This window comes from Microplitis demolitor, chromosome 6, assembly GCF_026212275.2.
Source record: "Microplitis demolitor isolate Queensland-Clemson2020A chromosome 6, iyMicDemo2.1a, whole genome shotgun sequence".
In the NCBI taxonomy this organism is placed as follows: Eukaryota; Metazoa; Arthropoda; class Insecta; order Hymenoptera; family Braconidae; genus Microplitis; species Microplitis demolitor.
The window spans coordinates 8793727-8819435 of record NC_068550.1 but is presented as its reverse complement, the minus strand read 5'-3'; the positions used below and the strand labels follow the sequence as shown (position 1 = coordinate 8819435).

The window sequence follows — 25709 nt, the reverse complement described above, 5'->3', positions numbered from 1 at the left end:
TATATTACAAGGTTCAGATCTTTTGCTCATTCAGTTAATAATCTCGTCATACACATGGACCTTTTGAACACGTGCGGAAGCTTTATTGATCCGTGGACGGTTGTAATGGATAAATTATTTGCATACAACACGTCCCTTCCTCATCATCTGTTAATCCGTTAGCTATGTTTTAATCCTATATAAATTTTTTTATTTTATACTATTCTTGTTTTACGAATTAACGATAAATCTTTTTTTTTGTACTCTTATTTTGACTCGACCATTTTTAAAGTCTGCAGTTTTCAAATTTGAAATTACAATAGTGGTTTCTTAGTTTTTATGATTATATTTTGTAATTTTAAAAATAATATCATTATATATGTTTATAGATGTTCTAATAATTTGGTCAAAATTTTCATTTAAAAATTAAAAATTTTTAGTTTCAGATATATAGATTTTGAGATCGAGTATTAAAAGTTAATTATTAATTAAATTATCGATGTAATCTTCCATATATATAGAACTTAGTTTGTAGGAAATACAAATATCTAACAAATCTCTAATAGTTTAGCCAAAATTTTAATTTATAAATTCATTCAGTAATCAAAAGTTTCAAAATTTTAAAACCGAATCTTCAAAATCCAAATTCAGGTTAAACAATCAAAGACACACGAATAATGTATATAATGTCATTTTTAGGAAATTAAATTTTCTAATATAAGATTGTATTGATACTCATCGTATGTTTAGAGATCAAAAGCTTAAAAATTGGAAAATTGAGTATTTAAAATTCAAATTCTGGTTAAACTATCAAAGGCACATGAAAACTGCATATAACTTGATTTTTAGGGTAGTAAATTTCTTATAAATTTGTATTGATCCTTTTTTATCGTACCTCTAATAATTTTGTTATAATTTTAATTTCAATTTTTGTTTTTTTTTTTTTATAAATTTTGAGTTATTTTGTCATGAGACATATTTTTCATGTATATATAAAATATAAAAAACTGGACTTTTAAATTAAATTTGAATGAGGAAAAGTTAAAAGTATATCTAAAGTGCACAGTAAGTAATGAACTAAATTAGGTTACGTTTAAGAAGACACGGGTTTCGTATCTCGAGATCTTCTTCTTGCTCAACAAGACTAAACTCATATTAAAACTAGTAGTTGAATAGGTATCGTAAACTCAAAACCACCTGTCTCTGGTGTGTCCTTTTTGGTCTCATCTCTCGAATCGACTTTAACTATTATATATATACATATATACTGACAGCGACTTCCTTTACCTGGCGTCACGCCAACTTTTCATTCAATGGAATAGTCGACAAGCATTTTAAAAAGTCCAAGATGTCTTTTTTTTTTTTAATGACAGTATTATGCTGCGTTAACATAACCGCGGTTTTTATAAACTGACCCTTTTAAATTTTACCTTGAGCAGATAACACTGACTGTGAGCTACACGTGTTCTTTATTATAAATTTTTTCTTTTCAACAATATTTTTTTTCCAATAAAATTCTTTTGTCATGAAATGTAGAACGTAATGGCGGTGTATTAATATTTTTTCTTTCTGTTTTTAAACTATTAACTCTTTTATCAGATATACTTTTTACATATTTATTTATGTGTATATAAATATGACTTTTAGGTTTTTTTTGCTGCTTCACCTCTGCCCTATTATTATTGTTTATTTAATGGATCAATGCTTATTACCGAGTTATTAAAGATGCATCGATTACCGCGAGGTAAATGTGGCAAAAGGTAACTGAGACAGGAGTTTATAGTTTAAACTTTTTCGAATGTATAACTCACACTACTAATCAAGGTTATTATATATATACTTTCGTTTACTGTAAAGATGATAATTTTGGATACGATTTTTATTATTCACAAGTTTATTCCTGAGATGAGGTCACAGTGGGTACTATTTTAAATACACAGTCTTTATAGGGATTATTTTAAATTCTTAATTTGAAATTCAAATTTTTTTTTGAGTCAATAAGTGACGATTTAACTAAAAGGAGTTTTAAAATGATACAACGATAATTGCAGTCAAGCAATTTAAAATGTCGAATAACAGTTTTTATTTAGAGAAGAAGGGCCAAGATGAATTCTCAAATTTTTTTCCTCTGAAACGAGGCGATATGGACATTTTGGGATTAAATGAGCCACCCGAATTTCTGATAAAAATATTTTTTAATCTAAAATTATAAGTACTAATTTTCAATTTAACTCACCACATATAAAATGGGATTTTAAAATATTTTTTTGATTTTAAAATATAGAGCCATAGAGCTATAAGTCCATAGAGCCATATGGACAATGTTAAAAGGACCACCCAAAATTTCTTTAAAAAAAAAATTTTGAAATTTAAATATGAAGTACAAATGTTTATTTGAGTAATTTTATTAAATTGAGAATTGCATGAGGTAAAATCAAACCCCAAATGTATTTATTAACTCTACAAAGACGCAATATAGGGGTCGAAGGAAAATACGAGCCATCTAAAATTTCTTTAAAAAAATTTTTAAATCTAAATTCGGTAAAAATTTATATTCAAATAATTTACATAAAATTTTGTTAGATAAGCTAGTCCAAGATTGTTTAAATTATTTATTATTATAAATATTATTCAGTAGAAAATATTTAATGATAGCCGACCCAATTATTGGCACTTTATTTTATTTTATAATTTTATTATATAGATTCCTTCAACATCTTTAAAAGTTATTAATATTTTTATAAAGGGGAGGGCCGGGCAAAACGGAGTACTTAAGGAAATGCTAAGTTTTCGAGGACTCAAATACGCTAAATCTATTTTTTTTAATAATAATCAAAGTCAATAAATAAAATTTTCAGTTGCCGTTGAAAAAAAATAATTTCCATTTTTTCGGGCAAAATTGGGTACCTCCTAAAAAACGTAAAAAAAAAAATCTAGATTTTAAATGAATTTGATACAATTAAATTGATTGTAAGTAATTTACACAAAGAAAAATTAAAGTTTACATGATTATTGGATACGAAGAAAGAAAAAGAAATTTTAATAGTTTTTATCATAAAACAAAATTCATTAACATTTTTCGACTGACACTCAATTTTTGAAAAAGTTTAACGAAAAAAAAATTCAAAATAATGCTCAATTATATATACAAAAGTGATTTTGGAATGGTTAAAAGGCATTAAGAAAAAAAGTTTTTTTTTTTTTTATAAAATTTCGGGGGTACCCCGTGTTGCCCGGCTCTCCCCTAATTTTTTGAGTATATATAACTATAGAATATTACCTTCTAGTTGATAATACAAAAGATTGAATAAGAAATGTCAAATTTCTTAATTGATTAATTAAAAAAATTTTCTTACCGCAGCTCATTTTATCCCATATTAAAATTTTTTATTCATAACTGAGTCATATTGTTATCATAGACTTGCCTGACGATTAAAATAAAGTAAAATTAGATAAAAAAAAAATTAATAAATTTTTACGAGAATCTCATTTTGTCCATTTAAAATTTTTAAGTCTGAGCTACAGTAATTCCGACTACTTACTTGAGCACAAAAAAAAAAATACATAAAAAAAAAACACGCTATTGACCTTTTTTTCTTGGGTCCATTTCCCTTTCTTCTTTCTTTATACCAACACTCTTTTCTCTATAAAATATTCAAAACCGTCCCAATTAAAACCGCACTTACAAAACCTTATTTAATTTTTTCGTTTTTTAAAAAACCAATAACAATAATCCTTACATATTTACAATTGATTATAAATACATATGATAAAGGTCCATTACTCTTGACTAACATCTAAAAGAAAATGGTAAATTTTTAAAATTTTAATGGAACAATGAGTATCCCTTTCGCTAATTAAAGATCGATTAATTGCAAGTATAATTTTTTTTCTTTTTTAATGAACTGGAGTCGTACGAACAAAAAAGAAATTTTTTCTCAAGAGTACTAATGTTGTTGCATAGGGACAATCTAGGTCATGCTTCTTTTTCTCTTAAAATATTCACTGAGAGTAACACGCTAGATCTACATACGTGGCTGGGATTCGATTCTCGTTAGTATTGCCGATGTAGGTTATAAAAAACACCAACCCGGAGTACGATAACATCTTTAAGCAGTCGTTAAAGGATTATTTTTAATAGGAAATATTACCATTTATGTATATATATTTCTGTTATATCCATTATTTTCTATCTAAATTTTATTTGTATTCAGAAATGGCTTAAATATCCCAAGTCATCAGAAAACGTTGAATGAATACACACATAGATTTATATATAAATCGATAACAAGTATGTGAAACCTTAAAAATAATGTACTTTTATGATTACTTTAATATTTTTTTTTACTCAAATACTTACAAGTGATAAAATCCCTTAATAGCTTACACTTTATCGAGTCTTATAAATTTACATTATGATTATTTAATTTTTGTTAAATAAAAAAAAAGAGTTTTTTTTCTTTATATAAGTAATATATGACCTTTTCTTTTTATCGGAAGTAATATAAGGAAAGACGCTATTTCTAACATGGACATGATAAGAAAGCACTTGAGAAAAAAAACATATCATACTCGGTTCAGTAAGCAATCTCCTTTACGTCTTGCCCTTGATTTATTTCCTTATTTTATTATTATGTAATACTGTATAATAATAATCATAATAATAAATTGTTTCTTGGAAAATTTTAACTTTTAAGGCTTGTAGTCTTTTAAAGGGTTTATTGTTATCGAGGGATTAGTAGATAGTTAAGTAGAAAATTTTATTATCTATCAAAATTTTTAAATTCATTTTTATCATTGAATCAACCGGAATTCGAATATTTTTAAAAAATGTTTTGGAGAAAAATTTTCGAAATTAAATGTATATTTTTTAGACTTTAATTACTTGTAATTAATTGAATAATTATTATATTTTAACGATTAAGTAATTTACAAGATAGAAAATTTTATAATCTACAAATATCTATTTATACATTTCTATCCTACTATTAACCGGAAGTAAAAAATTTTAAAAAATCTTAACAATTTTTTTAGAAAATCGTAATTTCTGTCTACTGCAATAAAAAATAATAATAATGACAAATGTCTAGTATGTGATACAATGTATATTCATTACCTGAAACATAAATATGAATTTAAATATAATATTGAATTTATCTCACTAATAATTTAATTTAAAGCAAAATGCATAGGTGGTCTGAGACGTTTTGTCATATTTAATAGTTGAGTTAAACGTGTGCATATTCAACATTTATGTAATATATACATATAATATTATTGTATATATTTAAATGAAAGAAATATGCTCGAGTAGTAGTTTCACTACCGCTTACGTCAGACCCTCGGCGTTATATTCTCATTGTTCTCCTCATTTGATAAATGTTGTTATATACAAACGCATTTACGTCGACTCTATAACACCGACACTTGTGAACAATATAATAACAAGGACATTGCAATCATGCGATACATGCTAGGGATCATGGGGAGAAGAATAATTTATGGCATACATACATACATACATACATACATATATATATATATATATATATATATTTATACTGAAACATTATCTAATAAACATACCAACACTTTTATACTTATTTAATTTTTATTTTAATTAAACTAATTTTTCACTTTTTTTTTTTTTTATTTAAATTTCCTCACGCTTTTCTTTTACTCATTTTTTGGGTTAATCGATTTTAATAACTTGCGTGAGAAAATGACTTTGAAAAAAAAAAAAAAAAAAATTTTTTTTTTTTTCTATTTAATTTCATTATTATGATCCTGGCTGATAATGTTAACAACTTTTTTTTACAAACATGACAATGGGGTTTTAAATAATTTATTATTATTAGTATTTTATATATTTAGTTCAAGTTCGAGTTCAATATCGCGTTTTTTTTTTTTTTTTTTTTTTTTTTTTTTTTTTTTTTTTTTTTTTACCTACCGAATAAATTTTCAGTAGTTACTTTAGGAGTAAGATATCAATCGATTTAAAATCATAGTAAAGTTGTAAAGTTATTTTTATACTTTTATCATATTGAATTTTAGACAAAAATATATTTAAAACTGGGTCAAAATTTTTTTTTTTATAGAAAGTAATAAAAATATTACAATAAATATGTTACATTAAATTGCGATATCACCCAAATTATCAGAGATCAAAAATTTTAAATCTAACTTTTTGGAAGGAAATTTAATTTCCTAAAAGTATTTACTCTTCGAAAAAAATCTGGAGACACGGTAATATTTTGCGCTAAGTACACATTCCAACACATATGTACATGGCGGTGCGAGACAACCGTGTCTATATCGGAATCGTATATCTACTGAACCTCTTGCATAATTTTATCTACTAATTACGATAAAATATTACTTATTACTACTATATACCCATTTAATTATTAATATTTAATCATTCTCTATCCAGTTCAATCGAAAATTATTGAACTGAATAGTCCCGAGTCAAAAAACAATTTCGGATTCAGGTCTCAAAGTCCTCAATAAGGTTTTTGAGGATCAATTTAGAATTTGAAGATTGACAACAGTATAGAAAGTTATCCTAGTTTAGTCCCCAAAGTAGTAGTTATGTCCAATGTTACCACTTTAAGGACTGAACTGGAATAACAAAATCTGGATTAGAGCCTCAAAATACTCAAAATATAAAGGAATAATTTTATCTGCATTTAAGCCTCAAAAGTCGCATTCGTCGTTTTCTCTCCCCTCCTCTTTTCTACAAATAAAATGACCTCCTCTTTTTTCTTGAATGCAATATTGCTGGTAAATTATTATAACAGCATAATTAAATGTCGAAATGAAATGACATGAGTGTCAAAACTGTTGTATTGTTTCAGTTTCAACGCTTTTTAATTAAAAAGTAATTAATTTTTTTTTGTACCTACAATTTTTCTATCTAAAATTTTTCAAAGTCGGAAGTATAAATTTTGATTCGTTGAGGATTTTAAGATCTTAGTTATAAATTAAAATCGATAAATTATTCGCATTTAGACCTCATAATTCTCATTGAGGATTTTTAGTACTAAAGTAGAGTTACATTCTGGGGGGCAAATAAAATATCAAAGGAATTAAGGCTTTTGAGGACTAAACTAGAATTTGTTTTTTAACTCAGGGTTATTCATAACTATATCTATAGTTTCATAATTTGTATATTTTTTCAACCTGGCAGAAAAGTTTACTCGAATATTAATTATAATATATGCTAACTCTGAAGTTAGCTAATGATAGATAAACTATCAATTAAAATCACTAAATTTTTACCAAAAACAGATTTTTTGCAATGGGTACGACGATCGCAAGAAAGACCAAGTAACTGCGATAATGTAGAGTTGAAAAAAAAAAATTATTATTTTTTGTTAAATATACAATTAAAAAATAATTTTTGAAAATATTTAGTATATGCTATTAAAATCAATTCTAAGTATTTAGATATCAAACGTTTAGAAGATACGATACGACTAAATAATATTTTTTCACCATACCTGCACCGAAAATTTAAATCTGCCCTTTTTATAAGGAAGAAAGTCGTTCTTTTCTTTCATGAGACTTCAAAAGATAGATAGATTTAGCGCATGCGCCATTCTTCCTACAAACAGAGGCAAAAATTTAAACTTTCAGATGCAAATCTGGTGAGAAATCGTATACATACAATGGAAGAAAGTAGGACGTCCAAATCCACGTGTCTGCCACCCTCTCCTTCGGCTCGGACAGGCAATTATACACGTGGGCTGGAATGTCCTATTTTCTTCCCTCGGTGTGCAATATACTATTGTGTGTTAACGCACACGAAGTAAGTTCAAATATTTTTTTTTATTTGTACAATTGAGTCGCGTTATAAGTCCACTTAGTGTCTCTCTCATATTAAAGCGAGTCTGGTTAAAAGAAAAAGATACAAGCCGGACTTAAAACGCGATTCGACTTATACTGAATCTTTTTTTGGTGAGATTATGAAATCATAATTAAAAAATTATAGCTAAATTAATTATAGTCAGACCTCGTTATAAGACTAGTTCGGGGCTGTAAGGGAAAAATTCTGAGAATTGAGGTTCTCCCACTATTGTGCTTAACAGTGTTTTTACCCAAACCTCGCTATAAGACTATCGTCATTTTGTGTTTTATTTATCTATTATTCGGTTCAACTTGCCTCTATTGTACCGTGAATCTATTTTATGTATAATTATAAATACACAGAATTTTGTCGTTCTTTTTCCTTAATTAATTATTTAAAACCACGAAATTGTAAGTGTTCTTTATGAAAATAAATTACTTAATTTACAATCTATATGTATGTACATTTTATCTCGACTTAAATTGTACTATTCGTTAGTTTTACAGCGAGGTTTCGACGTAAAATTTTCATTGAGTTGTTGGTGGGGGAAACGTTCCGAGCGAGTTTTAACAAATTGAGAAGAAGAGGGTTATAACGAGGTCCGGCTGTAATTTTCATATTACATAATTTCTTATAAAAATTTTTTCTATCTTCTAAGATATTGATTTTACGACCTTTATTAAGGAGACTAAAGTTGTAGAACCTCCTTAGTTATAAATTTATATTAAATTATTATTGAGATATATTTAAATCAAAGAATAAAAATTTTATTTCGTCAAAAATTTTTGGAAATCTGTAATTAATTGTGTGAATTATTTTATTAATTAATGACAATCATAAATTAAATTTTCAGGATGATTGTGGACAATGGGTAAGCTTAGACTCTGAGGTAGAAATGCGTGGAGGAGAAGTTGTAGGTACAAAAACACCAACTGGGCACAGTCTTCTGATATCCTGCCGCTTTGAACAACCTTTTGGTAAATACAATTAATTAATTAATTAATTAAATCGACTGAATATATAATAATAGAATAAAATAACCGAATAAGAAACCGAGATCTAAATTTTAAGTTTAAAATGATAATAATAATTAAATAAATTAGCTGAGACAATAAATAAGTTTAAAAATAAAATTTATGAAATTTTAGTGATAGAAGTTTACTATTAATAAATAATAAGTTTATGTAGTGAAAAAAGGGAAATTATTTTATGTAAACGTGAACGTTAATGAATTAGGAAGATGGTGTGATCCACGAAGCGGATGGAAAACCGTGATAACGAGCGATACTGCAATCAAGTTATGGGCATCACGGCCTATGTGTGGTTCAGGTACCCTCCGCATCATCACACCGTGACATCCCAATGGAAATAAATATATATTATCCATGGATGTGTAAATATCCTTACAGTTAAACTCAAATTTTAATTGTTATCATTTGTTAAATAAACTACATTTTATTTTACTGATCTTTATACTTTAAATTATGGTAATCGTGCAGTAAAATTAATTTTTTTTGGGATAGTAAATATGCTATTCAATTTTATATTTAACTAAACTGTTGATGTTATGAAAAAAAAGTTTATTACAATTCTTAAGAAATTTTACTTACTACAAAAAAGGTCCTCATAAATTTTAAGGCAAACTCAATAGTTTACTAGTTATTTTGAATTGAAAATAAAAATTTAAAGAAAAATAATTATTTTTGAATTTTAAGATTTAGAATAGAGTTTTAATTTTGGATGAAGGATCAAAAACATCATAAATGTGTAAAAGAAAACATTCATTGGAAATTAAATTTATTACAAACAAAGTCCTTATAAATTTGTATGTGAGATTAATAATCTGGTAGTTATTTTAGATTAAACTTAAAAGAAAAAAATATTATTTTTGAATTTCAATATTTAGAGTAGAATTCAAATTTGGATTAAGAATAAAAAATATGCATAAGAAAATTTTTTTAGGAAACCAAATTTCCTACCAAATTTTTCTATACATTTTTACTGTATTTCTAATAATTTATTCAAAATGAAAATTGAATCAGATCAAAACTAAAAATTTTTAGAAATTAATTTTAAAAAATGAATACTAAAAATATTTTTTATGCAAAAAAAAGTTACAACTGCATAATAACCAAAAAATTTACGCATCCACGGTATCGAGCTTTATCCGTAATTAGCGTGACAATCCTCTAGCCCGCCACTGCACCATCTTGAGTGTTAAAAAAATCATTTTTTATTTAAATATCTTTAGAGTGACCCGAATATCTCAGTAGCCGTGAATTTTTTTACACCTCGTAGTATTTTTTTTTTTAATTCTTTCTCCCGCTACACTCACTTTGATCATTCAATTAAATTAATTTTCAAATTATCTTAGCCCACACACTACCCCACCACTATATATATATACGTATATATTTATTAGCTCTAGTATATTTTCTTCATCATTTTTACTTCCTTTCTTAATCACTTATTTGTTATTTTTAATTTAAAAAAACAATATATATATATATATATATATATATATATATATATATATATATATCACGTTTGTTATTTTCCTTAGTTCTTTATACTTTTATTTTCTCTCACAAACAAAAGTAAATAAAAAAAAAAGTTTTAAAACGTGAATGTTTTTGCTTAGCACTATAAATATTGTCCAGTTATTTTTCTGACCTATTTTAAAAAACTTTAATACTTTTATTTACGTCTGTGTGTTAATACCAAATGTATTAAGTGTTATAGCATACACTGAAAATAATTTTTTTACGCCAGCACTTGAGTTTGTGTGTATACGTGATTTATTATTTAACCAAAGTTGAATAAAATAATATATATATATATATATATATATATATATATATATATATATATTATTTCATTTATTTATTTATGAAACTAAATAACGATAACAAGGAAACATGTAAATTGTAAACACGTATTTTTTTTTTTTATTTTCTGAATTTATTCGCGACTAATCGCACTTGAAAGTGAGCAGTGGCGCGGTGATAGCAAGGATTCAATTTTTTATTTATCAATTTTTTTTTTTTTTTTAAATTTATTTTCAAAGGGTTTTTAAATTTAAAGCTGAGGGTACCTGGTTAAGCTATGGCTGCGGCACTGTATTTAAAAATAAAAATATCCTTGTTATTTTAAATACTTAAGTTGATTATGTTAATTTTAATTCCCGAATGATAGATGTTTAGATTTTTAGTATAGATTTTTTTTTTTTTAAGGAACTTGGGGCTTTTAATTAACATTTTTTAATTCTCTGAGATCTTATAAATTTCCGGTTTATATTATTTTTTAAGGAAACGAAACTAAATATCTAAATATTTTTTGTAATTTAAAATATGGTTAAATTTTAGTTCATTTAAAATTATATATTTGGAAATTGATTAATAAAAATTTGATTAATGAGTTGAGAAAATTATAGCCAACGATTAGATTTTGAAAATGGATCCAAGTTAAATTTTTTTTTCTTTTAATTTTCGAAATATAAATTTTTTAAGTTTTAATTTTTAAATCTTTTGTTGTTTACTTCTGATCTTAAGGAAAGGATAAAAATTTCTTTTACAACAGATTGAGTAAAAAAAAATTAAAAATAACGTTTGATAAGGAAAAAATAAATAATGAAAGAGCTACCAGTCTTTTGATTAAATTATCAAAATGATTAAGTATTGAAATGACTTTCCAGAGGTCTTATTTCTCCTTCTACCTCATTAGCATACTCTCATTTATTTAAGTTGTCACCTTTCATCTTTTACAAATTAACTATTTCCGCTTTAAAAATCTCATTTTTTTTTTTTTTTAAATAAAAAAAACTTGAAACTTTATCAATAGCTAGCAGGCGGATATTTTTTTTTTTTGTGCTTTAAACGTAACAGTTCACTACTATTGTGAAAGAACTGAACTCAACGGAAAAAGAACTGAATCGAGATAAAAAAAACCCAGATAACATAAAAATCAAAGATTCCCATGAGATCGCTAGTGCAACTTTTCTAACCAACTGGGAATATTTTTCTTTGTAATAAATAACAAAGTTTAAAATTTTTTCTTTTTTTATTTACTGTACATATTTATTTATATTTATATTTTGATATAATAATATGTGAATACATATATTAAGAATTTTATTAGAAAACATACTTAATGTAAATACATACCGTGTAAAAAAAGTTAATTCCAAGAATATATAAACAAAGTTTGACATGGAGAACTTCTAAATTCGACATAGAATGGAATTTCAAGTTTAACATTTTTTTAACTTTTAGGATTTTAATATTAAAAAGTATTATTGATTTCGAAGTTTATGTGGACAAATTTCAAATCAAATGGAAACGTTTTTAAACCATAACTCTGAGAACGTGCATTAAATAAATTTTTTACTTCCAATAATGAGATTTCAAATTAGAGATTTTTTTAATTTTTCTGAACGAGGGAAAAATTTAGTAAATAGTATCTTATATAACTAGTGTTGTCATTGAGTATTATACTCGATGTCACTAGTTGTATACGATATATTTTATATAACGAATGCGCAAAATTATAATGCCGTTAAATTTCTAAAAACATTATTTTTTTTCAAAATATATAAGCATTTTTTTCATCACGGGCGTAAAGGTGTAAGTAAAAAAATTTTACGTTCGGTTACTTTCGTAACTGCTCGTATATACCTTCAGTAGTCTGCGGTGTTCGGAATTATTCGGTTGGATTCGTTAAAGTTTAAATTATGATTATTAATCGTAAATAAATTACAATTATCATTTATTCATTTATTATTATTCTAATAATACATAGAGTAATGAATTTATAAGAAATATTGTCTTCTTTAAAATTAAAAAAATTTGTTTGGCGCCTGCGCGCGTGCGCGTTAAGCGTGAGCAAAACTCTCATCACGGGCGGAGAGCACATCAAAAAGCTGATTGGAGTGCTGACGTGTTAATAATAGTAATCTAAGTTACCTGTGAACTAAGCAGCGAATAATTTGACAATTATGTTGTTGCGACATAAGCGTAAAGCTTATGGTGCATTAACATGAGGACGAATGTGATGGTCGTTATGAGCCGTAGACGAGTGTGTCATAACCTTAAAAAGAATGGCGTGATCATGACTGTCATGTTCGCTTCTTAGTCCACCTGTAGGATACAGTATTTTTTGCAAATCCTGCTATGAAAGTTTAATTGTCGAGAAGTAGAAAATAATGATTTTATTTAAAATCAAATTTTTAAGAATATTCAATTGTTTATAATACATGATGCATATCACATGAGCGACAAAAAGTAATGCGTGATTCCAATGTGTGGTGGCGTTTCATTTGCTTCAATTAGAATCACGTGGTTAGTTATAGAGAGCAAAATTAAATGAAATCATTGGTCGTGACATATTATTACTGCGTTAGTATAGTAAAGTAAAAACTGTATAATTATAACTTTATTTAACGCACAAGTGCGTTCTAGATAAATGTATAGGCAATGCTGAATATATTTGACGCTTCCGATACGACTTATAGTGCTCGGAGATTGAACTTTCAAAGCAGGTCTTGCAAAAAAATTTATCTTCAGATATATCTAGGCCAAACTGCATACATATAACATATATAAAAATATATGTCTTATATATGCAGTTTGGCCTGGACATATCGGGATGTATATTTTTTTCGTATGGGAAATAAATTGCATGAATTTTATTCGATAACTTATCAAATTAAATACTTAGGAAAAATATTGTAATTATATTTGCTATAACTTTGATTTTTTTTATAAGGTATTAACTGATTAAAATATAATAGATTAATTCTCGTTGATTTAATTTTCAAAGACTTTTGAATCATAAAAATCTGTTTCCCATAGTTTATACAATAGCATTAACGTGCCAATGGGGACAAATATTCTTTGGATTTTTCTATAAATTGGGAAATCTGCCGTATCATTCATTTTTGAAACAATAAAACTTTACACCCTAGTTGAACTAAATTACGGTAAATTACCGCATTTTTACCGCAAGCCCGTAATTTACTGCAAATATGCTGCATATCGCACCAATTTACGACAAAAATAGGTAATTTACGGTACTAAGAAAATTACCATAAAATACAGCATTTTACGATAAAACACCGCAATGTTAACGCAAATTTGCGGTAAAATACCGCACTTTTACCATAAAATACCTGCGGTATTGCCGCAGTTTTACCGTAAATTTATTGCAAAATGCAGTATTTTACGGTAAATTACCAGAATTGACCGTAATTCGGATCCGCTAGGGCAAATAAAACTACTTTTTTTTTTTACCGCTTAATTAAAAGCTCGGGATTATAACATCGGAAAAAAATTTAACATCACTACCAGTGTTATTTTAGCACCGTTTTCGGGGTTGAATCTAACACCAATAAAATCTTAACAACGGAATAGCCAGGACTTACATCAGTTTTTTTTACAGCGTCATTTTTAGTGTAATATTCTTTGCGTATACATTGTATATATAATATTAAACTAAACCACTTATATATATGATACTATTACCGTTGTTTTCGTTTTATACTAAACAAATTTGTGCTGGTTAAGCTGGTTAGCAAGAATATCATCATCTCAACAGAATTTATCTCATTGTCCCCAAGATATTTCAATGAAATTGTTGAAAATAGTGTTATATGTACAGTAATAGAACTAGCAAAAGGTCATGGGAATAAAGCTACATTACTACTATACAGATTACTACGATGGACTATCTAGATTTCTTATCGTAATAGTCTAGTTATAAGAAGACATTTTATTTTATTTTATTTTAGTTTCATTTCATTTTCATTTATTTTTTTATTTTTTTTAGAAATAAAAATAGTAGTTGTAGAAAAAATAATAAGAAAATATGTCTTTAGCATCGTTTTTTTTTTTTTTTTTTTTAAATAGAAATACTTTTGTCAACTGGCATTGAGGTACGTTTTTGTCGTATGACTTTACTCAAAAGAAAATAATCTAAACCCTCAAACACGTAGTCTCTGGAAAGTCTGTTGCAATAATGAGGGTTTCGAGAGTTTAAAAATAATAAAACCTCCAGAGGGAGTTTTATCTATTTATTTTTTTTTTACATTTTAACTTCTATTTATTATCATTATTTTTTTTTTGTTTCCTATCTTAATAAACATGTAAAACTTGCTCGTTAGACATTAGACAACTGTGCACAGAATAGAAGAAATGTGTTATTGATTTCGAGTACTTTCCACAATTGATTTTACTTTTTTTATATTTTTGTTAATTGCTTTGTTTTTTTTTTTTTTATTTTGTCAAAAGACCCAGAGAATACGGAAGCTGCGGATTTGCAGAGGAAACTCGAGATGTTGAATAACACGATGGACCAAGAGACAAGAGCCGAACAGGCTAGGAGACAAATACTTTATAATATAGGACACTGTAAGTATTCTCGACTATTTTCTACAATTATTTCAAATCATACTTCGCTGTATCACTTTTTTTTTTGCTTAATTTTTGTTTTTACTCTTTTAATTAAAATCACGAATTAACTGATACGTTTAGGTTAAAAATTACAGAGAATTATATTTTCTACAAAATTGTTTATATGCATTTTTATCATATCTTTGATAATTTAGTCAGAATTTTAATTTGGAGCAACGTAAAAAAAATATTGGTAGAAAAAATATTATTTTTGGAATCTAAAAATAAAAATTATGATTAGGTATGATTAAAATAAAATGAAAACAATCAACAGAGAAAAAAGTATCTTGGGTATATTTATTTATACAAAAGTTAACCAGTTATATCACAAGTTGACTAAAAATAAAATAAAATATTTTTTTTTTCCAGCGGGTTACTCAGAAGATTCCGACTACACGTCAGACCTAAATTACCCAGTGGGAGGGCAGGGTGCTAACAGTTCAGCCTCACAATTTCGTACCGCCGCTAATCAACTGGCAACTCCCCAACGTTCACTAGAAACCTCAAGGGAAAATAGCTACGAGCGTGATGATCACCAAGTACTCAATAATTTTAATTTATTTAAAGTCATAAAGTCTTATTTAATTAATTAAGCCGCTTTCATGTCTAAACTATACTAAACTAAAAAATTAAAATTATAATTTTCATTAAGATTCCAGCAACAGTAGGCGGTAGATTGACTGCGAGTTACCCTAACTACGGTACCGGAAGTCGTGGGCATAGTCCGCGATACGATGAACCATATCCTGGTGAAAATATACCTCAACGTTACATTACACCCCAGAGTGGGGAGTCTTCCGAGCCACTTTCATATAACAGTAGACCTCGGGGTTATAAAGAGTACAGGTAAAAGCTTTAAATATATTTTTAAATCCCTGGAAATTTTTTAAAATAATAAAATACACTTACATACATCGCGGTACTTTCTATTATTTTTTTTTTTTCAATTTTTAATACAACTACTAGTGCTATTTTTATTACACGGAGAAAAATGAGGCTCAGAAATATAAAAATTGATAACAGAAAACAGATTAAATTTTTTTTTACCAGACCAAACTTTAAAGGGTCTAACTATTTATTTTTGTTGTTGTAATTTTTATCAATTTAAAATTGAGCATAATAAAAATTATAACAATATTTTCAAAATTTTTTTTGTGTAATTTATAAAAATTATTACTTAGTACAATAAATTTTTTAATAATTGATTTCATTTTCTCACCGGAGGTTAGATTATTTTTTATTTCTTAAAATAATCAGCATAATTTAAATTAATAAGCTATATTTCTTCAGAAAATGAGAGAGGGTTCTGTTTCCCAACGGAAGACTTTACGTTTACTGACAGAGCTTAGAAATAGAAAATCAGGTTTAATACAAAGTTTCGGGTGATGATTAAATGCAGATATATTCCTTATGGGCGAACTTATTTGTTTATTTATTTATTTTCAATCGTAAGGTTTGACCTCTTTCGATCATATACAAAATATTTAATACATTTAGTGAAAAAGCTTAAATGTATAATTTGTAATTAACAGTTTAACCCAGACTCGACTCAAAACTCAGACTCAGCTCAAATCAGCCCGACATACTTTTAACAGTTCCATACTCATAATTATTAATATCGATAATTCATTTGATTCTTCCAAATCGATTAAGTAATTAAAGCATCTTTGACGAAATAAATCTAGTGATTCTGATGAAGTAATCTCAAATGGAAGTGAGTTCCAAAAAGTACAACCTACTATAATAAAAGACTTTTGATAGCAAGCTGTGTGTGCTAAAGGAACCTGAAGTGTATCAGTTCGCAATGGATTTCTACGTGAAATTACATTAGATCTAAGTTTTAGTTGATGATTAAATAAACTCGGTCTTCCAAGACACAACACTTTATAAAACTCGCACGCAATGAGGTATAATTACGATTCCGTAACTTTAGCCATCCTAAATTACGCCTGTGCTGTAATAGATGTTCATCACGTCTAAGACGCAAAATAAAACGCACACAATTATTTAATGACACTAAAAGTGATCTTTTAAGATCGCTTAAATTTTTTTTCCGAAAAAGTTACGCGCTATTTACATGTTTTTGTTGAACTATGCTTTATTTTATCTAAAAAGTAAAAATTATATTATAAACAGTATTAGTTGTTATTTTTTTATAATATTTCGTTTACTTAAAGCTGTTGTCTTTCATAGATACAAAAAATTCAGTATTTAATTTCAAAATATTAAAAAAAATTCGTCAGTAATTTTGTAAGATGAATATCAACATCTTTTAGCGCGAAGTTAATATATATATATATATATATATATATATATATATATATATATGTATATTAATAATTATTTATAATACATTGAACCAACAATTGCAAAAAAAAAATCTAAACCTACAAAAGGCACAAATTGAAAATCAAGACTTCTTCACTGATAATAAATTAAACATGTTGAGTTTTTATAATCTTAAAGACGAGTCATGAACTCAATTTTTCTTATTCTTTCATAATAATATAAATAATAGATATATATTTTGTGACAGGTTAACTAAAATATTAATTTATTTAAAGGAAATAAACAAAATTTTTTCCCGCGTAATTTTAATGTAATTCGAATGATATAACATAAAATTAGTAACATTAACTACTTTTTTATTCAGAAATGGCTGAGACAAAATTTTCCTATTTCTTTTCGTAAAATAGATTGTATTAAAAATTATACTTTTAAAACTTGTAAGCCAGTATTACTATTATTACATTTATATATTGTCTAATAAGATTTTATAAAAATACGCTCAAGTATAATTATTATTCGAGCCATTTTTCTCTGTGTAAACTAACTGGCTATGGCCAGTAGTTCTTTCTTTACTTATTTTGAAATTTTTTAACAGACGACGGAAGCACACATGGGATTATGAGGACAGGTACGATCGAGTGATTGTGTTTTTTTTTTCTTATCAATAATTATTTCCGTCATCCATCAAAATAATTAAAATCACTCGCTATTTTAATGTTTTCTCACCGTTCTAATGTATATAAATAATCACAATCGTTTGTAAATAAACACATTAAACATCGCTACACTCATAAAAATTTCATTGTCAAATTTTAAGATAATTAATATTTAATACTAACTAACTGTTCAATTACAGTCAAGACGGATGGTACAGTGAAGGATACGATTATCAGGGAACGAGAATTGATGATTCCCGGGTATTTAGCGATACTGAATATTATCCTAGTACTACAAGTTCTATTCGGCGTGGTAATTATGATTATATTAGTAATAATAATAATTAAAATATTTTAATATAATAATAAATTCCAGAGGTTTAGTAATTAACGTATTAATGTTTTGTTTATCTTGTAGTCCCGCATAGAAAACCGTCGTTAGAAAGGCAAAATACATCGTACGATGAACAGCATTACAATACTGACGGATATAGTTATAATGACACTAGAATATCTAAAATGAGCGCCGTATATCCAGAATGTCAGACAGATATTATGCATAATGATTATTATGACTCACGATATATCTACCAGGATGAAAGGTAATTTTATTATTTATTTAACGAGAAAAAGGTCAAGTAAAATACTTTTTTTTTAAATAATTAATTTTAATAACCAAATTTTATTTTATATTAATAATTTATTACAGACCTTTTTAATTTATAGTATAAATTTATTATTTTAAATGTAACTATAAAGAAAAAATATTAACGCTATTAATTATTTTACTTGATTTTAAATTCAAGACGTAACAGACTCATCCCTATAGAGTTTTATTTTTTTTTTTTATGTTATTGAACTATTTTGTAGATAGATTTTTTTTATTTTTTCGTCGACGAGATCTCCCGAATGTATTATCCGATAGAGACGTTTCTATCACCAGTTGAAAATAGATCTTGAAATTGATCGCTCAAACAGTTTTCAAAATATTTGAGAAAGAAAGAAAAAAAAATTTTTTTTTTTGTTTTTCTCAAAAATCTCGGGGTCTGATTAACTGGATTAAAATTAGCATAGAGTCTAAGTTTAAAAAAACTCTTTCAAATGTCGCAAGAACCATCTAGATCGGTTCATTTATTAAAAAGATATGGGAAGTTTTCATTCACACACGCACACGCACGCACGGACACACGCATATCTCTGAAAATGTTAGAATAGCTTCCTAGTACGTCAAAACGTCGATATCGGGGTCAAAAAAATAACTTTGAATTTTTTAAAATTTATAATTTTATTAGCGGGAAATTGAAAAAATAAATTTTTTTATTTTTATTAATTTTTCTTTTGCAATAACATAAGATTTAATTTCTCATTAAAAAATAATATATGTTCCTGATTAACAGAATCGATTCGAAACGATTTGCAATGCTAAATGCCTATAAGAAGGATGATTCAAATGTATTCGCAGTATTCAAAAGCATTGAGAAGGATTTTAAAATTTTGTTTTTCTAATCGTTTCTTTTAGTTAATCGTTTCTTTTATTTAATGCCGTAAGATGGATGGTGGAGTTGGATTTGAAATTTTCGAAAAAATCAAAATATACCTGCAAATAACATCAAAAAGGATATGGCACTCGTTATGAAGGATATAGTATATTTTTCATGTATATCTTGACATAAAAACAAGAATTTCATATTCATAATTGTTTAAAATATTTATTTATTTTTTTTAATAAACTGCTTTTCACAGCTGTACAATTGTTATATTTTTTTATTAAAGCAATATTTTGATTTTCTTCTTATTAACAATCCATTTAGTTTTAATCAAAACTTCCTTTTTTGGTTTCGCAATTTAATTTTCAATTTTCTCATTGATATCAAAGTAACTTTAACCTAAATTCAATTTAGTAGCTATTAAATTGCGTAAATTGAACGTAGATAAGCAATAACATAACCAGCATAGATGCAATTTCGAGAAAATTACGTTTAAAGATTTCAAATTATTTTTATTAAGATTTATCTCAAAATTATTCGAGCACAAATTGTGATTTCATTAATCAATAACCAAGAAAAAAAATGTAATAGTTTGAGGATCTAAAGTAAGCGAATCCATTAAAAATGAAATTAAATTTTGTAGTATAAAATATAAAATACTCAATCTCATTCTTAAAAATTTTACATAAGACTTGACTCAGATTTGAAAAATTACTAATCGTACACTGTAACAAAAAAATCGATATAAGTCAACGCTATACCGGTGTTGAGGTTTTATCGGTGTTAAATTTAACCTCGGAAACGCTCTCTTCAAATGAATCAGTAAAAAGTACTCCAATCAGTAAACATTCATTGCACCAATAGTCCCAAGTATATTACTAATTCAATCAGTGACATACTTGGACTGATTCAAAGTGAATATTCACTGATGTGCAGGTTTTACGGATTCATTTTAAGAGAGCGGTGTTAAGATTTTTCCCGGTTTTAAATGATGTTAAAAAAAAGAAGTTTGATGTGTGAAGTATCAGTAGTCAAATGATATTTCAAATACAAAAATTTTCATTGTTTCAAAAATGAATGATATGACAAATTTACTCATTTATGAAAAAATATAAAGAATATTTGTCCACAATGGCTCGTTAATATAATTTTATAAAATATGGGAAACATTTCTTCCGATAATTGACGAAACTATAGAACGTTATATGAAAAATTAGCTGTTTTACTTTTCAATATGATTTTACTATAGAAATTGTAGTATTTAAGAACTCATAAATTAATATCACTTATACTACAATAATAACTCGCTCAAATTAGGAATAATACCACAATTAACAGCGGTAAAGAAAAGGCAAAGAAAGAATGTTTATTGAATTACAAGATGTTCGTTGTTTAATTGTCAAATTAAAACTGACAGGCTCTAGTCGCGTTTCTATAAAACAAGAGAAGAAGGCATTTGTTTTCTAGATATTTAAATATTTAAAAAGATCGGTTACACTTTCGTTACAGAATCATTTATAAGTCAGGGGCGATCGTCGATCACTCTAGACAGAAAAAGATAGAGAAAATGATCTCTCGGAATACTCTTATCATCTTATTTATTTATCCGCGCAGATGCAACTCAAGAATAAATATACTATTTTGTAACGATTATTATTTTGAAAAATTGAAGTTACTAAATTTTAATTTAAATGTAATTCATAAATGAATCAAAAATTCTTAAACTAGATAAAAAATCAAACACATAAACAGGTTATTGCACAAATACATTATACATTCTCTTGTACAACTTTATATTCTTTCATTAAATAATAATTGTTTTTTTTTTTTTTTTCAATGCATACTCTCATTTTAATCCTATGTATCAAAAATATCTATTTAATTGTTTAGGAATCATTTGGTACAAAATTCTAAAAAATCGATATTGATACGTTATTGCTTATCTACGTCTAACTATTAAGTCTATAATTAAATCTTAATATAAAATAATTTAAGATATGGCCAAGATGATGAAGATCGTCAGTGGGACAGCGGAGGAAAATGGTATCTAGGACCTAGTATTTATCATGAAAATAAAAGAAACCGTAAAAGTTTACCTCAAAGACCAGCATCAAGCATCGGGATTCATCGACCTAATTATCGGCCCACAGTAACGAGACAACGTAGTTACGAATCCGAAGAACTTGACTACAGGTAACTTTTCATAACCTCGTTATCCTTCCAATCAATCATTACTTAACTAACCAATAATAATTTCAGTGGCTCGCGCCGAAAGAAAACATCTCGCGCCTTATCTCGCCAAGAAGGAATAGCAACTGGTAAAAAATTACCCCCCACTCCGACTAAACCCAGCAACGTCTTACTAAACCGTAAACCGATATCTCTACCTGCAACTCCCGGACGTCAGTTGCCACGCACACGAACGCCCTCTGAAGAAAGTTACTACAAACAAGAATACAATGAAGACTACAACTACGCGTATCGTAGTAGCCAAGACAACTTGGAACAAGAACAAGAATTAGAACAAAATCAACAACTCAAAGTACTAGGAATAGTACCAGTATCAGCTTACGATTATTCCCAAACAGTAATGAGCGTTCAGGACAATCAATTTGATGATTACTCAGTAAATCAGTATGACTATCAAGGTACACAGCAAATAAATTCAACAGTATATACAAATGATTATAATCAAAGTTTGTATGACCAACAAACAGTTGTCCAAGATACCCAACAAATAAATAATGATTACTATCAAGGTTATGTTGGACCTGCAACAAGTTACGCAGATGAAATTTATCAAGACAATACATATCCTAAAACTTCAATTAATGATCAACAATATCAATCAACAGATATGATTATTGATGATAATTATCAATCTTATGATGATAAAATAACTGATAATTATCATGATTCATATATCGATTCTTATAAACAAGATGCATTTCAAGAATCTTATAAACAAGATTCGTTTCAAGATTCTTATAAACAAGATTCATTTCCAGAATCTTATAAACAAGATTCATTTCAAGATTCTTATAAACAAGATTCATTTCCAGAATCTTACACTGATTCATACAAAGAAGATAATTATCAAGATAGTTATAAAAATGTTATCGAAGATGACAATAATAAAATTGATTATAACGATTACAATAATGTGCCAGTAAGTAATTATGATGATAAAAATATTGTTAGTACTTCATCATCAATACAAACATCTAAAATATATGACAATGAGGATCAGTATATACAACAACAACAACATGACAATAATAAATACAAAGTTGCTACAAGTGTATACGACAATTATCAGTTAGATCAATCGGTACCAGTTACAGTTGATAATTATGCTAACCATGTTACCGATAATAATTACGATAAAGAAAAAATAACTGCTGATTATAATAATCATGGGTCAAATTATTATGTTGAACAAACAAATTTTAAAGATTATGATAATTATAATAATGAAGGTTATGATGAAAATTATCAAGATAATTATCAGTATGAGTATGATGAGAGCAGGGAAAATCAGGTTCCTGAATTATCGGTCACAACTCCTAAGGGACAGACTAAAGTAAATGGTTATCAGATACCGGTTGATAAGAGTGAGGATTATTATTATGATGATGAGGAAGTAGTGCATGAGGTAAAGAGAAATGGAGATCTGGTACAAGAGGTTCCGACTAAGGACTCATTTGAGACGGCGATGATTTCAGTCAGTGGATTACTGGAACGCAAGGGATTTGGTGACTCGACGGCGGTATCTAATGCGGGTTTAATTGACCCGGGGATTACTTCTACAGGAATGACTGTGGGAATTACTTCTGTGGGTCAGGTAATCACGAGTCAAGTGGAGACGGTAACTAGTGTCACCACCACGGCGATGGTCCATCCGATGAGCAATGGTAAGCGACCATTGACTAGGACTGAGTCTTATATTGAGGAACCGATGGAAGATGAGTTTGTGGGAGAATTACATCGCAAGGACTCACAAATGTCACATCAAAGTCAGGCCAGTCAAAGAAGCAATCAGAAACCTAAATTAAGCAGAGGTGATTCTTATGCGTCTGATTTTGAGGCGAGAGACCGGAGGGAAAGTTATCAGGCGAATAGAGATGACTCTTATGGGTCTACTGAGGAACAGGATAGCTTTAAGGAACCGCTTTCTAGGACTGACTCGTATCAGAAGAGAGAGTTTAGCAGAGGTAACTCGGTTTATGGACAGAATTACACAACCCCGCAGCCTATCTCCAGGGCGGAGAGCTATCAGAGGGGGTACTTTAAGAATCAAGATTCTATTGATGAGACTGAAATCGTTTTAAGTAGCGCTATTAATGGAGAGTACAAAATGAGGGATGAAACTCTTGAAAGGTGAATTTTTTTTTTTTTTTATTAAAATATATTGATGTGGGTATTCGTTCCACAGGAAATTCAATAATTTATTAGATGAAATGAAAAAAAAAAAAATTTATTTCATTTTGAAAATTTTTTTGAATTTTAAATATATTGATGTGGGTACTCGTCTCACGGAAATTTTAATTCTAAATACCCTAAAAATATTTTTATTTGCTAATTTTTAATAATGAAAAAATAAATATTTCTAGATACGAGAAAGGTGAAGAAGCACTTGCTCGAGGTTCAAGAGAAAATTCCCTCGTAGAACCATACAAACCAACACCACCGATGTCCAGATCAGCAAGTCCTCGAGGTAACTTTATAAAATATTTAACAAAATTATTTTTCTGCCATATGTGAGAATTTGAATTTAATTTTCCATTTTATTAATCCAACTAAGCAGAGAGTATAACGAAACAGGCCTCGTTGGAAGAAAGTGTGCAAATGGACACGCCACCGCGAAGTCCTCCCGAGCCGCCTGCGGACGAAGAACTACTGGATCTCGTTGGCGCACCACCTGTGCCAACTCAATTGAAAGAGCGCCCCGAGATGACTGCTAAGCAGCGTTGGCACTGGGCTTACAATAAAATCATCATGCAGCTAAATGTAAGTTCTTTTTTTTTGTTTTGCTTTTTACAGGATTTTACTACCGAAATAATTAAATGAACTTTTACAATTAATTACTTTTGAAAGTTGACATTGACAAACCCGCATAACGTCATGTCCTTCCTCGTTATTTTAAATCAATAAAATCTCGAAACAATGAGTAAATAAAAAAGATATATGTATACATATATATTGTAGGCATTCATGTAAGTTTTAATCGATTAAAGTCTATTCAATGGCCTTTATTTTTATTGCATGACCTTACTCAGGGTCACTCGGTCATAGACCGAACATTGAACTTTAATTAATTTTTTTTTTCTTATATTTTTATTAGGATACGAAATTATTTTTAAACAAATTTTACCATACTTGACATTATTTATCTACTTGAAAATAAATCATAAACTATTGAATTTAATGTAAAAGATTGATCAGTACTTTTTTTAGGAAATTTAATTTTCTACAAAAAAAGTTTTTATAAAACAAATAATTTTTTAAAATTCAGATTTAAGTCTTTAAATGAGACCACTAGTGAAATTTTGAAAAATCAATTTTTTTTTCTTTTGCATACTTCAATAGTCTATACCTTCTAAAATAACATACAACAACTTGTAGTGCATATCTCGAATAGTTTCTTTGAAGAGCAGCCGCTTATCGGTTCTTGAAAATACATTTTTCAAAATTGTTGCATCTATAACTCGAAGACAAATCATCCGATCGATTTGATTTAAATTGCAGTTTCTTTCAATTTTTTTCTTAGTCTGAGGGTCATGATACGGGAAATACCTAGTTTTATAAACTGTTTGGTTTTTTTTATTTCATGCACTGTAAAAGTCGCTATCACTGTAGCAGTGGGGGACTTTTTTTAACGTTAGGAGATTGTGAATAACTCGCTGACTTTTGAATCTTTTGGTCCAAAAATTTTATCTTATATTGATTATATATTCCAAAATATATCCTCAAAACATTAAAACATTCCATGCATTAGTTTTCT

The 25709-nt window shown here is 27.6% G+C and overlaps 1 protein-coding gene across 1 annotated transcript in view; it reads left to right on the top strand.

The window, feature by feature from the left end:
* The window catches only part of LOC128667986 (uncharacterized), a 40173-nt gene extending 14668 nt beyond the window's left edge, over positions 1 to 25505 (top strand). Inside the window, exons 6-19 of the mRNA XM_053740035.1 lie at positions 8682 to 8805; positions 15112 to 15231; positions 15643 to 15812; positions 15926 to 16119; positions 18158 to 18190; positions 18419 to 18531; positions 18637 to 18820; positions 21701 to 21898; positions 21965 to 22809; positions 22876 to 23125; positions 23237 to 24085; positions 24319 to 24422; positions 24510 to 24715; positions 25476 to 25505. Of these exons, the coding sequence (XP_053596010.1) occupies positions 8682 to 8805; positions 15112 to 15231; positions 15643 to 15812; positions 15926 to 16119; positions 18158 to 18190; positions 18419 to 18531; positions 18637 to 18820; positions 21701 to 21898; positions 21965 to 22809; positions 22876 to 23125; positions 23237 to 24085; positions 24319 to 24422; positions 24510 to 24715; positions 25476 to 25505 (3420 nt within the window). The remainder of the gene's footprint in view (positions 1 to 8681; positions 8806 to 15111; positions 15232 to 15642; positions 15813 to 15925; positions 16120 to 18157; positions 18191 to 18418; positions 18532 to 18636; positions 18821 to 21700; positions 21899 to 21964; positions 22810 to 22875; positions 23126 to 23236; positions 24086 to 24318; positions 24423 to 24509; positions 24716 to 25475) is intronic.
* Positions 25506 to 25709: the final 204 nt, after the last annotated feature.